The 14,269-nt window shown below is 33.9% G+C and overlaps 1 protein-coding gene across 1 annotated transcript in view; it reads right to left on the bottom strand.

The window, feature by feature from the left end:
• Window positions 1-5,652, bottom strand: part of LOC141723574 (uncharacterized) — a 28,383-nt gene extending 22,731 nt beyond the window's left edge. The window contains exons 1-5 of the mRNA XM_074525411.1: window positions 5,364-5,652; window positions 4,446-5,218; window positions 2,828-2,953; window positions 2,615-2,700; window positions 839-947 (exon numbers count right to left, since the gene is read on the bottom strand). Coding sequence (XP_074381512.1) covers window positions 839-947; window positions 2,615-2,700; window positions 2,828-2,953; window positions 4,446-5,218; window positions 5,364-5,421 — 1,152 coding nt within the window. The 5' untranslated portion in view covers window positions 5,422-5,652. The remainder of the gene's footprint in view (window positions 1-838; window positions 948-2,614; window positions 2,701-2,827; window positions 2,954-4,445; window positions 5,219-5,363) is intronic.
• Between the last annotated feature and the right edge of the window lie 8,617 nt (window positions 5,653-14,269).

The following is a 14,269-nucleotide window of genomic DNA, read 5'->3' as shown; positions in this document are numbered from 1 at the left end:
AAATATTAGTATACAAGACTATTTTCAAAAATCGAAATGTTACTAAAAGATTATGTTCAAACTGGGAACTTTGCATAACTAGTTTGATATCTCTATGTAGGCGTCGATGCCCTCGCATGTGTAACAGTATTTCAATCCTAGATGTAAATGCTTTTGAAATAAATTCTGAGACTAGGAACAGCAAAAAATTTAAAAAAAAACAAACCAATTATACATCAAACTTATAATAGGCTCGAAGATTATCTGCTGCATCATCACCCTGATAATATAAGAGCTTTGAACATTGTACGGAAGCTTATACTGAAACTAACATATAAAAAGTAATCACTACATTAAGAAAATATATTACCAAACCAGGACAATGCTCAGCTTTTTCCAAATCAATTGATCAAAAAGGGTTTTCTTTTTCTCGGAAAATGAACCACCAATTTAAACTCAATACGGTAACACGTGATTTCCGGAACATAAAATCAGCATCAACATTCATCATTTAAACATGGAAAACCACAGAGTACTATAATATTTTTTAAACAGATTACATATTTTGTAAATACTATCACGAATTTCAATAAACGGAAAGAACTCATCTATGTGTTGTATTCTGATAAACTAGAAAAGAAAGAGAGAGAAATATGGATGACCAATATATCAATATATAAGATATCTTCAACTTAACTAACAATACCAACTTTTTCAACAAAAGGGTCATAATCCTGCACCTGGTATACCAAAAATTTTAACTAAAATTCGGAAGTACAGTTTCAACTATTGGTCGAAACTATATACTATATTTACAGAGTTTTTACAATATTTCATATAATCACAGAGAATGCAATACCTGTGACAAGGATAAATCACCCCGAACATGATGAACAATTTCTGCCAGAAGACTATAAGCCAGTGGCCTTAATGTTTCAAAGCAAGCTCTGCCAGTTCCCACAAGCACTCTATAAAAATTTAAAAACAATAAACATATCAAAATCCACTAGATATGCATCTTGAACTAGGAAGCACGGACTCTTCGTTTTGGCTGCCGTATGCAAGTCCGACTTGCCCAACTCTCGGCCCTGACTCGTCTGAGTACGTATTGAACTCGCCAGGTGGAGAGTCGGGCATACTTGTTAAGGCATAAAGGCGGTGCTAGGCGCTAGTGCACCGCCTAACTGCCTAGGCGGTTAGCCGCTCGCATAGGCGACCATTAGACGGATAATACTTTTGGCTATATATATTGGTTTTTTTATACACATATATTTATATATTATAATAAAATAGAATACTATAGTTATACTACTAAATTATTGTACACAAATTACAGACAAATGGATTTACTATGTATATGTGCGTGTGGGTGTTTGTAAAGATTAAAAGAATAATAACCTGATAATAATACTGAATCAATTCTTTGGTAGGAGATGATTCGTTCTCCTTTTCCTCTTTAGATTGTTGTAGACGAGGTTTTACTGGTGAGTTTTGACGGACATAATGTTTACAACACAATATAGGTTCTTTATAACTCAAATCTGGATAAATCTGGTCAAAAGTTATTTGGGCATGGTTGACTTGAAACTAGGCGGAAATAAGACGGACTAGGCGGAAATAAGACGGACTAGGCGGAAATAAGACGGAATTAGGCGGACTAGGCGGACTTAGACGGACTTAGGCGGACCTAGCCGTCGCCTACCCCTTAAAAACTAAGGCGGGTCGGACGCCTTTCAGTTTTTTGCCGCCTAGGCGACGCCTTGACAACTATGGAGTTGGAACAAAAAGATTGCTGGACTCATCTAGGACTCGGCAGGGACTCTTCTGGGACTCGGCCCAACAAGAAAAAGCCTACCCCAACTACGAAAATCTCAGCCCATTAAGCTTTTAACCTAATTTTATAAACAGGTGCTAGATTTACACACCATACATACAGACTGCATCATCCAAATCCATCTCTTTTAATCCAAACTCATTATCGATTTACAGCCATACACCCGTATATTTATATACAGTTATACACACACCCATATATATACACATACACCCATATCAATCTCTGTTCCCGATGAGTGGTTCAAAGAAATTATGATTAATAAATGAAAATCCCAAGTATTTTTCATATATACCTCTTATCAAGAATATTTATTTATTTATTATTTTATCTGCCGAGTCCCGTATCCAAGACTCTTCGAGGTTTGCCGAATCCCCGTGTCCCCCATACCCGAGTCCCGTGTCGACGTATCCGAGTCCGTGCTTCTTAGATCTTGAACAAATACAATGATATGATATCTTGGCTTTAAATTAATAAATCATGTACATAAATTCGAGCAGAAAGGTATGTCCTCGGAGTTTTTACACTGGGCATTTGATGTCTTAGACACGTATATCTTTAGAAAAGATATCGGGCCCTCTCTCTCTGGATTTTGTTTTATTAAAAAGTAAACAAAAACATGCATAACTATATCCACGTAACTAAATCAGTTCATAATCAGATTTCACTTATAATTTTTTACTAAAATGTAAAAGGTATCAAGGAAAGCAGTGAATCCCCTCCCCTCCCTGCCTATATATATAAACAAAAAATATTACATCAAGATTATACTTCCTTTCACTCAAAAGAGTTCGACATTACCGTTCTTCCAACAGTGTGTCAATGAGAGGAAACAAGCCTCTCTTGAAATCTGTCCCAAGCACGTGCTTCAATGCTACGAGTAGCTCCTATAACCCAACAATCCGAAGCAATTATAAAAAAACAAGGAAAAGTGATCAAACGCAAACTGTATTATGCCTATTTTCTCCCTCGCACTTGTGCAGACACAGTCTTGTAAAAAGAAAAACAGCTTACTTTTCGAATAGAAACAGAATCCGAACAGGTCACAAGCAAGTTAACAATGCTTTTACATATACTTTCTTCGTGAGGTCTGATCCAATCAGCAAAACTCTTCAACAGATAGGTTAAGAAAGAGACTGTCTGGAAAAAGTAAAACAAAATCAGTATGATAAATGTAAACATATATACATCTTACAGTATGTAATATAGATCCTTTAATTGATGAACAGTGAGTGCTAATTAAGAATTGTTCCAAGGGAGGAGAGAGGATGAAAACTTTAAATATAAACTTCTGATTTTTATGTTATAATTACTTTAAAGAGGTCATTGAGGTGATATGGAAGCATGTAAAGGAAATTAACAGGTAAGCACCTCAACCAGCCAACTTAAAAGATAGCTTTCAAGTGTAACATATCGACATTAAACTAGTCCAGGTCCATTTAACACGGAGAAAAGTATGGGCTTATCAACCGATACCAACAGAGGGCATGAAACACTTTGATGTGATTTTAGAATATTCAATAACACAAATGCACAATCTATTTCAAGCAAGAAGTCTTCCGGTTATGATTCTAAACTGGGACTGGGGTTTTAATAGCAATAATTCCGGACTGTAAATCAAAAAAGATAGAAGTAATATTAAGATTTACTCTGTAAAGAAATAATACTCTAAGCATTATTTCAGCTTACTTTTCTCATTACACCCTTTTAAGACGTAAATCTTTGATATATATGTTGGCTCCCTACTTGTCTACTTTCTCTTTCTTATGTCAAGATGTGTAACCCAGTGAACTTCAGCTGAACCATACAACCTATCAAGAGGATATGGGGTAGTCAAAATCAATACTACCTATTTAAGAAATAAGCACTGATTCAATCACCAATGTTCAGGGGTGAAAGATCTAGACAATAGTAGAGCCTCTAATCAGTAAAGTAAATGATGAGAGCTTTGGACTGAATTGAAGTCCACTGCGTAAGAGGGATTAATCGAGAACACGTGTAAGCATACAAACAATTAATGTTGGAACAGTAAAATCTCAATCATAGTTACATAGTACGGGGTTTGATTTAAATATTAAGGTTGTAAACAAGTTTTCAAAAAAATTTCTTTTTTGAAATAATACAACTTTGTTAATAAATATAAGTTCCAAAATGTTCATTCTTAAAAACAACCAAATATCGTTTGAACATAATTTCCTACCAAATATGCATTTTTAGTTGTATAACAAAAAAATTTAAATATACTATAGTTATATAAATAAAGTTAACTTTTAACTTTAATACAATCAAGTTCAAGAAGTATATCGATTTGGACTGCCATAACAAGCCATAAAAATTCTAAACACTTTAAAGTCCTCTATTATAGATGTGACAGCTTCAAAGTTCCCCCAGTGACCGTTTACTAGACCTATTCCTTAGTGAGAAGAAGAGAATACCCTTGGAAAGCAGAAATCCAACTTCTCACGCCTAATATTCTCAAAAAGATAACTTGCACAATAAGACAATGTATTCAAAACTCATTGTCCAACTCCTACTTAAGATCATTATAGTTTCCAAAGAAATAATAAGAATAAGGAATCCCATCCAATCTACAATAATACTATAAAGATTTCAAAAAAAAACTAATATGCACCTTAACTTGTGCTCCCTTGAGCTCAACAAAGTGACCCTTCAAATGGGGTGGAACCTTTTCAGGACCAGGGATGGATATTGCAGCAACCATCTGAGGCAACAAATGGGGAATGTTGGTTTGAACTAGCCTGTTGTACAACTGGAATAAAAACATAACCACCAATGGACTCTCAGTAACAATCTTAAAAGACCGGGTACTTGGATTTAGCTGCCCTGCACCAGCCGGATGACCCATACCCATTTGATCCGAAATATCCATAGTTAGCGGCTTCACATCTTCAAGATTAGACAATGCAGAAGTAGTAGAATTTGATCCCGATATTGTTGGTGCAGGTGGTGGTAGTACTGCCCCACTCTCGAAAAAATGGGTAACAGTCAACCTAAAATTCTGATAGATCTTACATACAAAATCCAGAAAAGGCTGAACTTCATTCTCCAAAGTCGGCCTAAAATTCCTCAAAAGATCAAAAATGATCCTTATACAAATCAACCCATTTTCTTCATTATCAGTCGTAAGCACATGCATTGCAACTTTTAAAAGATCCTGAACAAACGGACGAAGCACTTCACTATGCGGAAGCCTGTTCAAAATCTCTACAACTACATTTCTAAGTTTATGCTCAGGATTATCCGTAAACTGCGGCTTAGTGATATGATAAAGTATCGCAGAAAACGCTCGAAAGTAACACTTGAGAAAATTCAAGTACTCCCCTGTATGCGTAATCTCTAAACTATCCCGAACCTCCATCGCCATTTGTAGCCTCATTTGAATCGCTAAACCAAAACAAAAACATAAAATCAATAACACAACAACATAAAAACATCTCTTCGTCACAATTGTATAATCAAAACCTCGCTTACGTGTGCGACGTCATATATCAAAATAAATACATGTTATCTAAAATAAAGAGGAGATTACCCAGGTCAGGTTCGATGAGGTGATGAGAGTGTTGCTCGAAATTCTGAATCGGACTCATCTTGACGCAAACCCTAGTTTTTGTGTCTATATGTGTATGTATATATAAATTGGGGTTTTAAAAAGTAATGATCGACATCGCGGAGGTTTTAGAGTTCAATTGAGTTAACTCGGGTAGTGAATCGGTGATGAATTATGTAATAAATTAGTGTTTGATAGTAGTGAGAAAGCAAAACCCTAATTTAACTATTTAGCATTTCGCAGTTGTGTTGTGTGTATGTGTTTGTATATATAGAACACTTCAAGGGGGAGTTAAAGTGCTCAAGTCGGGATGCACTTGTTAAGGCCGCGTTTGGTACTTAATTGCAGCTTGTATACCTGAAGTATAATTTTATTGCATGGAGTTGTCTAAATTATATTTCTAGCCAGTTGAATAGCTAAATTATTTGATTTTTATATTGAAGGGGCTCCGTGTCCTCCCCGTCTGTTTCATCGAGAAAATATAACAGAGCCAGGGGTATTTTTGGCTTCATGTATTTGAACGGATATATCTTGTGTATATAAGAAGATGAGTGTACCAGATGCAGTGCAAAGCTTAACTGAAGATCGAAAATCAAAAATTCATGGAAAATATCTATTTATGTGGAAGATGGGCGGTGGAAAGAACAGCGTGAACAGATGCCAACGCTGGTAGAAGGTTTTTAGGTTGCGTTGAAGGTGAAAATGTTTGTGGATTTTTCAGGTGGGTTGATGCTTCATTTTGCAATCAAAGTAACGAGGTGATTGTAGGGTTGTTAAGGAGGCTTCGAAGGCTCGATGAAGAGAAGAAAGTTTCTGCAAATAATGAAGAAGAAGTGAAGTTTTGGAAGAAAGAAGTAAGGAAGTGGAAGTGTTTGTTTTTTGGTCTAGCTTTGGTCTTTGTTTATGGTTTATGCAGTATGAAATGAATTGACAGTCGATGCTAAAGTCTACTTCCTTTTATGCACTTATGTAATGGATCGAAAGTAAGTTAAGCTTATGTACTTATGTAATGAGTTTGCGGTGAATTATGTATGATGAAATGAAGAATAATAAAATATTGCGATAGCATTAAAAAGATGTCAAAATTTCCTTGCGATACCATTCAAAAGAGACTCAAAAGATGTCAAAGTTTCCAACTGGGTTTTCATACCAAGTGGTACAACATATCTTACTGTCTTAACAAAAGTAGATAATTAAGTCAAGATTTAACATAATACTACTTATGCAAGGTTTAACTTAAGGTTTAACAAAAGTTTTAACACAACATGGCTAGATTTTTCAAGGTGCTTTCTTAGCACCATTTCCTTGTTTAGAAGCAGCTTTGTTACTCCTCTTTGTTGCAGCCTCTAACTTTTTGAGAGTGTTGGAAGTTTTATTTGGTGGAGTTTTTCCTCTTTGCTGCTGTGCTTTGGTCCTTTTGGAGCTTGGTTCCTGAAAATCAGAATCTTCAGCTGCATTGCTGGACTTTTGCTTTTCTGCTATTCTTCCTCTGGTTAGAGTGGTTGTTGGAGTTTGATTTTCAGCTGCACTGGCTGTTGGAGTTGCAGTGGTGCTTTTCTTCTGAAACATTAAAGTGGAGCAACATATAATGAAGTAAAACAAAACTATTTAAAACTCAAAACTAAAATGTCTATACCTTCTTTCCACAGGTCCTTGCATTATGACCTTCCTTCCCACAAGTTTCACACTTCACCTTTGTTTTTCCTACCTCCACATTCCTACCTTCTGCTACTGCTTTAGCCACCTCATCAGATTTCTACAAAATTATATAGTTAAAATACCAGGATTTATATATACTAGAAAGGATGAAATTAAAAGAGAGTTGATATCTCACCCTTGCAGCACAACTCTTCCAATTATGATCACGGGGTGTGCAATAAGTGCATTGCACCTTGGTACCTGTTCTTTGAAGTTTTTGTGGGATCTCTTGGTATATCATTCTTAGTGGTCCTTTTCTTCCTTGTCCTACCAGTTGGGATCTTAACATTGGGTGGTAAAGGCTCAAGTTCATTGCAGTCTTCCCAAAATTCAGGACCAACTACAGGTTCTAATATATGGCTATATAACTGCAAGAATGTGTAATACCATATAGTAAATGCTCTAATTATGTGTATGCAAAATGTGTAATATCATATACCATATAGTGTAATTATGCAAAAATAAACAAAATACCTTCATGTAGGTCTGCTTCTTATAACAGTCCTTAACATGCAATTCTCAAGGTTCATTCCTTAGTGCAATATATGCACATGCATGATAACAAGGAAGCCCGGTGAGGTCCCATTTCTTGCATGTGCATGTTTTTCTTACCAAGTCCACAACCAGCTCATGCCCACCTTCATTGGTAGTGACACTATATGAACTACCTCCAAACCATGTAACTACATATGCTTCCGCATAGTGCATAGCCCTGTCATGCATTCAAGTTAGTCTATAATGAGGTGCATATAAACATGTGCATATATAAAAGCTAATTTATAATGAGGTAAAATATACACTTACTTGGTAAGTTTTTTTTGTGCACTAGGACATATTATTAGCTCTCTGCCACTCATTTTGTCTCTCCTAACTTGTATTCTACTCATAACAACCTTATGAATTTCTCTGAGCATAGTAAGAATTGGCAGTTCCCTATACTTCCTAATAGAGCTATTAAAGACCTCACGGTGATTGTTAACAAATATATCACTGCATGAGGTGGTTCTAAAAGCAGACCTAGACCCATGTTCCCTTGGTTTTGCCATTAGTCAGTCATAGCATTTTGAAGAAAGCTGAACAAAAAGATATTTTAATGCAAGTATTTTAAAAATTAAAGTAATGCAAGTCATAATGAAAGTATTTATATGTTTCATCTGATTCATATGCAAATTAAATTCCCAAAGAGTTGTTGCTTTGGCAGCTTTCCACAACAATGTCCTTAAAGCAATCCTGCAATTGATGATTGGCCTTCTTTCTAGTATGACATGTTTCTTTATAGCTTGCCGGAATGTCTTCGAATCTTTAAAACACAATCCAACTGCAAATACAGGCCTCACCATGTCAACATCTGGATTAAACACTGGATATGTGACTTCAACTTCCTCATCAGTTGAATTGGCAGCAATTCTCTCTTCATCAGATTCTGCATACACAGTTGAAGCATCATCATCCTCCTCTACTATTTTCCCTTTGTCTTGAAAATGCATGGCATTCAATTCATCCATATTTCCTTCAAATATTAACTCATCATCACTTTCATCCGTATTGCTGCTGTCAGAATGAAATGACTCCTCGTCACTATCATCTTCATTTCCATCCCACTCAAAATCCTCATCATTTGTATCTAGTGGATCAGAGAAATCCTTGTCCAAACCCTCAAATTCTCTAACCTCATCTTCTTGGTTAATCTCATCTTATGTGCTAAAACCAAAATCAAAGTTGGACCAATGCTCATCTGGCCTAGGATATTCAGCGGTAGTGTACTCAATTTGCGGTAGTTCTTGCCTAAGATTCTCATCTACATACTCAACCTCTACATCCTGTGTGTAATTCTCAGCTTGTTTTGGTGTCTCATTTTCCCAGGCTACTTCTTCATCAAGCTGCGATACACATATAGGAGGGACTGTTGACACAAATATGTCAACATATCTAGCCTTGGGCATTAAAGTACACATTAGCATGACTTCCTCATCATTATCTAGCACAGCACACCCCTTTTCCATATCAGTACCAGGCAACCTATACCATAATTTAGAATGAGTACAAAACCCTAATTTGTACTAAAAAACCCTATTTTGTACTACAATTATTTACCATCAAAATCCTAATTATAAATCATATCCATACATAATCATAAAGTATCAATATCATTCAGTACACATGCAACAAGTTATGAAGCTTACCACGATAATCAGGGCATTCTCGTGGCTTGTAGATCTCAGCATCTTCCTTAAGTCTCAGATACCAACTCATTTCGTCCCGATCGCTATGGTAATCGCCTGCAGTTATCGCCTTAGGAAAGAGGGGAGGGAGACTAAAAGACCTAACTTGCAATTGGAGGGAAAATGTGTCTGATAGGAGGGTTACATGTTACATTCCTACTGATATTACTATATTACCCATGGTTCATTGCTTTCAGTCCTAACGCCGTTAAGCACAGCCTGACGGAGAGGACACGGAGCCCCTTCGATATAAAAATAAAATAATTTGGCCATTCAACTGGCTAGAAATATAATTTAAACAACTCTGTGCAATAAAATTATACTTCAGGTATACAAACTGCAATTAAGTCTTAATCCTATAACTGGAATGATTATTTGGAATACAAATCCGATATATTTAAAAATAAATAATAATATTTAATTTATTAAACTTTAATAAATAATCTTGGATACATATATCACGCAACACAAGAAAGAAACACATGTCGCGGCTCTTTATCGACCAAGAACAAAGAGTGGTTAATTTAGGATTGTCTTCTTCAACTATGATACCAATTTTTTAAAATAAAGTGACTTTAATTTATACATAATTATCATCACCTACATGCAAATTTTAATACATCATATTTATAATAATTTATTAAAGACAATTATAAGTGAAGGATGATTACAATTTGTAAAAATCTAAAAATTAAGACGATATAAATTAAGACAACTCTATTTGTTCATTGGACGCCAATGAGATAGCATTAATCACACTAAACTAATCTCTAGGTTGAAATTGATAGTATGAAGTTTACAAGAATCTCAAACTTATACTACCTTCCCTGATTCCCGTGACATAAATTTAATTCGAGAAATTAGTGTAACAAAAGTTAGTTCAAACTGTCCATATCGCGTGCTTTAATTTGAATAAATTAAACACTCAAAAAAAAATTAGAAATAAAGTTTCATTCAAATCAATCCAAACAATCACATCTTAATATCACATGCATTAATTTGAATTAAATCAAACATTCAATTTTAATTTGATATTTGAATTAACTTACTTTACTAATTTAAAATTTATTTAATTAAATTCTAAAACAATATATATTATAACAACCAATTTAATTGATTTTTAACTAAACTACAAAAAGATATTATAATATTTACATATATATTATATATATATATATATCTATACTATCGGAAGATAATTTACTACTCGGTTAAATGACCTTGAGGTAAAATAAAATAATCTACCCTTTTGATTCGGGTTGAAACAAAATTATACTATTAATCTAAAATATGATAAAATTTAAAATAAAATCAATATAATTAGTTGTATTAAGTTGATAATTAATTTGTCTCAGGTTAAGGCGAAATAATGAATACTACTAATTCAGCTAAAAAATACTATTGAACCGCAATAAATAAAACAACATAAACTATTCGTTCACGCTAAAAATATTATACAATTGATTGAAAATAAAATAAAATATAATTCGACCAACTAAACAAAATCATATGTGCCATTAATCCGGGATAAAATAAAAATTATATAATTGATTTAAAATAAAACTTAACTTTTAACTAAATCATAATATATTTGTAAACACAAATAGAAACATCAATGATATTATATTCAACCGGTTATATTATCTTTTCCAAATAACTCTAATGAAAGAAATCACGAACATACACATGTATTAATATATTTATCATGAAATAGTTTAAGAATTCAATTCAAACAAAAAATATGTAAAATTATATAAAGTTCGAGCATCACAAGGGTTTTAGACTAGTAAACATTAAATTAATTTTTAAAAAATGATCTTTGATCCTTTTTTGGTCTAAAATGATTTTTGATATTTAACACCATATAAGAAATAAGTTATAGATTAGATCTATATCCATGTGATCCACGGGATGATTACAGTTGAAAAATCGCCCAAAATAACCATTTAAAAATAGATTAACTCCAATATATCCAAGATCAAGAATACTGACATATTTACCCATCATACACACTCCTAGATAAGGTAAGGCGTAACATGAAAGCACAAAAATAAAACAAAACACACAAGTCTGAGTTTCATTTGCTCACTAAAAAAACTTCATTTATCTCTCCCTTTACTGTTTCTCTTTTTCTACACTCTCTTCACTTTGCTCTATGCTCTACCACTTTTCTAATGATAAACACATACATAAATATTACAAATTATGCACACATAGTAACAATTTTGATATTCACCGGAGATATGAGAGCATCATTCAAACACACTGATTAATTATTATATACATATTCATATATATATATATATGATACAATAAGTGATGACGATATCAATCAGGATGAGACACGTGTAGCTGAGTTGGCAACAGAAGATGACAATGGAGAAGTTAGAAAATAAGGGGACCAGGAGTAACCAACCACAAACAGTACATGCTGTATTTCTTTTGGTATTTTTGTAATTTTTATTTATGAATTATGAGGCAATGATAGGTTATAAAAATCAAGGGAATGTGTTGATAAGCCAACTAATGAATGTTATTCTCTTTATCTTTATCTATCCTAATCCCTTTTTTTTCAATCTGTAAATCATAAACAGAGCTTAAGTTGTTGAGATGACCTTTATTTCTTAATGGTTTATCTCCTGATCTGAGCTGGATATTACCTTCATTCTAATTATTAGAATCTGGTAACATCATTATTCTTTTAAATGGGCGTTTCGAAATAAATTAGACGAGAATGAAATGGTAGTTCGAAATAAAGCAAGATTAGTTGCACAAGGATATACCCAAATGGAAGGAATAAACTTTGATGAAACATATGCACCGGTAGCAAAAATTGAATCAATTCGAATGTTATTGGCTTATGTTTGTCATAAAAAATTTAAAGTCTATCAAATGGATGTGAAATCTGCATTCTTAAACGGGATCTTGGAAGAGGAAGTATATGTGAAACAACCTCCCGGGTTTGAAGATGCGACACATCCCGATTATGTCTATAAATTATATAAAGCTCTATATGGCTTAAAACAAGCCCCCAAGAGCATGGTACGAAAGGTTGAGCAAGTTCCTACTAGATAATAAATTTAAGATGGGAACGGCCGATAAAATCTTATTTACGAGACAAGAAAAAAATGATACATTGCTCGTACAAATATAAAGAATTTGAGATGAGTATGATGGGAGAATTAAACTTCTTTTTGGGATTGCAAATAAGGCAATCTGATGAAGGCATCCATATCTCTCAATCCAAGTATTGTAAAGAGATATTGAAAAAATTCGAAATGGATAATGCCAAACCCATCTCTACTCATATGTCTACATCCGATAAATTAACGGAAGATCCAAAAGAAATTCTCGTAGACACAGAGAAATATCGAGGAATGATCGGTAGCTTGCTCTATATAACTGCAAGTCGTCCCGATATTCAATATAGTGTTTGTAAGTGTGCTAGGTTTCAAGTAGAACCTAAAGAATCTCATTTATCCGCGGTAAAAAGGATATTGAGATATCTTAAAAGAACCGCTGATGTTGGTCTTTGGTATCCAAAAGAAATACCATTTGACTTAGTATGTTTTTCTGATTCGGACTATGTCGGGCATTTAGTCGACAAAAAAAGTACTAGTGGTACTTGTCAGTTTCTCGGTGGATGTTTAGTTTCTTGGTTTTCCAAGAAATAAAATTCCGTATCAATCTCAATAGCCGAGGCTGAATATATAGCAGCTGCAAAGTGTTGTGCTCAAATACTGTGGATGAAGCAAACACTAGCTGACTATAATATAAAATTTGATGTGATCTCAATCTTATGTGATAATACGAGTGCTATCGATCTTAGCAAGAATCCCGTATTACATTCTAAATCTAAACATATAGATGTGAGACATCATTTTTTACGTGATCATGTCAATAAAGGCGATATAAAAATGACTCATATTGATACTGAGATCAATCTCGCTGACATATTCACAAAATTTTTAGCTAGATCATGTCGTAAGCTTCATTTCGGTATGTGGTTCGCTTAGATCCGAAGTACGGTTTAGGAGAAACGATCATTTTAAGTAACGGCGTTTCGCGAGCGAACCATTACCCCTCGCTTAACTTTGAAACCTTGTTTAAGGTCCTTAAAAGAATAATTGGATTACGAAACAATTATGTAGGATTAATTGGTCAGTTGGTAGAGTATTCGCGAAAGAGTCTCCTTAAAATTCGTAATGGTTAATTTATTAAAAATGGTGGAGCCGAGGGTACTCGAGCGACTTATGTGAATCGTTAAGCGCAAAAGCGAACGTTAGGGTCCAATTTGTTAAAGTCTAGTTTCTTAAGCGACCGTGGTCTAATTCCGGATTATGTTGTTATTTATAGGTTACCGGACCCACTCTAAGCTTAAGTCTATCCCGGAATGCTCAGACAAGTTTTCTACCCGTATAACTGTTGTTGTGATGTATATATGTATATGCATTATCTTGCGATAAGTGCATGATTGTTATTAGCAAATCTTGCGATATATTGGAGCATGTTGATATGATATATATGCATGCCTGTTTCGTAATCTTGATACCTTGTTATCAATTCAATTGATTATAAACCACATAATACCTATGTTAGAGATAAGCAGTAGTTGCGTATACCCTTAGTATAGGGGACCCAAAGGTGAACATTTTTCTAAACCGGGAGTCGATGTTCCCGAGTATAATATATGTATATATATATAGTTTTTTATAACTATTAATCGGATAAGGTATATCCGATAATTTTGAATAATAATCAAACTTATTTTCGATTATTCAAATAAAGATCGTACTCTCATATAAGTACATCTTTGGTTATTTATTATTCATTTCAGGTATGAGTTTTAAAACTTCTACTTCAATTATTTTTATAAAGATTATCCTTATTGGAATATTATTTAAATAATAATTTTCAGATATTTTCTAATATATCAGGACTGATTTATTTTATTTAATCATCATTACT

Source organism: Apium graveolens, chromosome 5 (genome assembly GCF_009905375.1).
Source record: "Apium graveolens cultivar Ventura chromosome 5, ASM990537v1, whole genome shotgun sequence".
Lineage (NCBI taxonomy): Eukaryota > Viridiplantae > Streptophyta > Magnoliopsida > Apiales > Apiaceae > Apium > Apium graveolens.
Note: the sequence above shows the minus strand (reverse complement) of the source record. Positions and strands in the feature narration are given on the sequence as shown.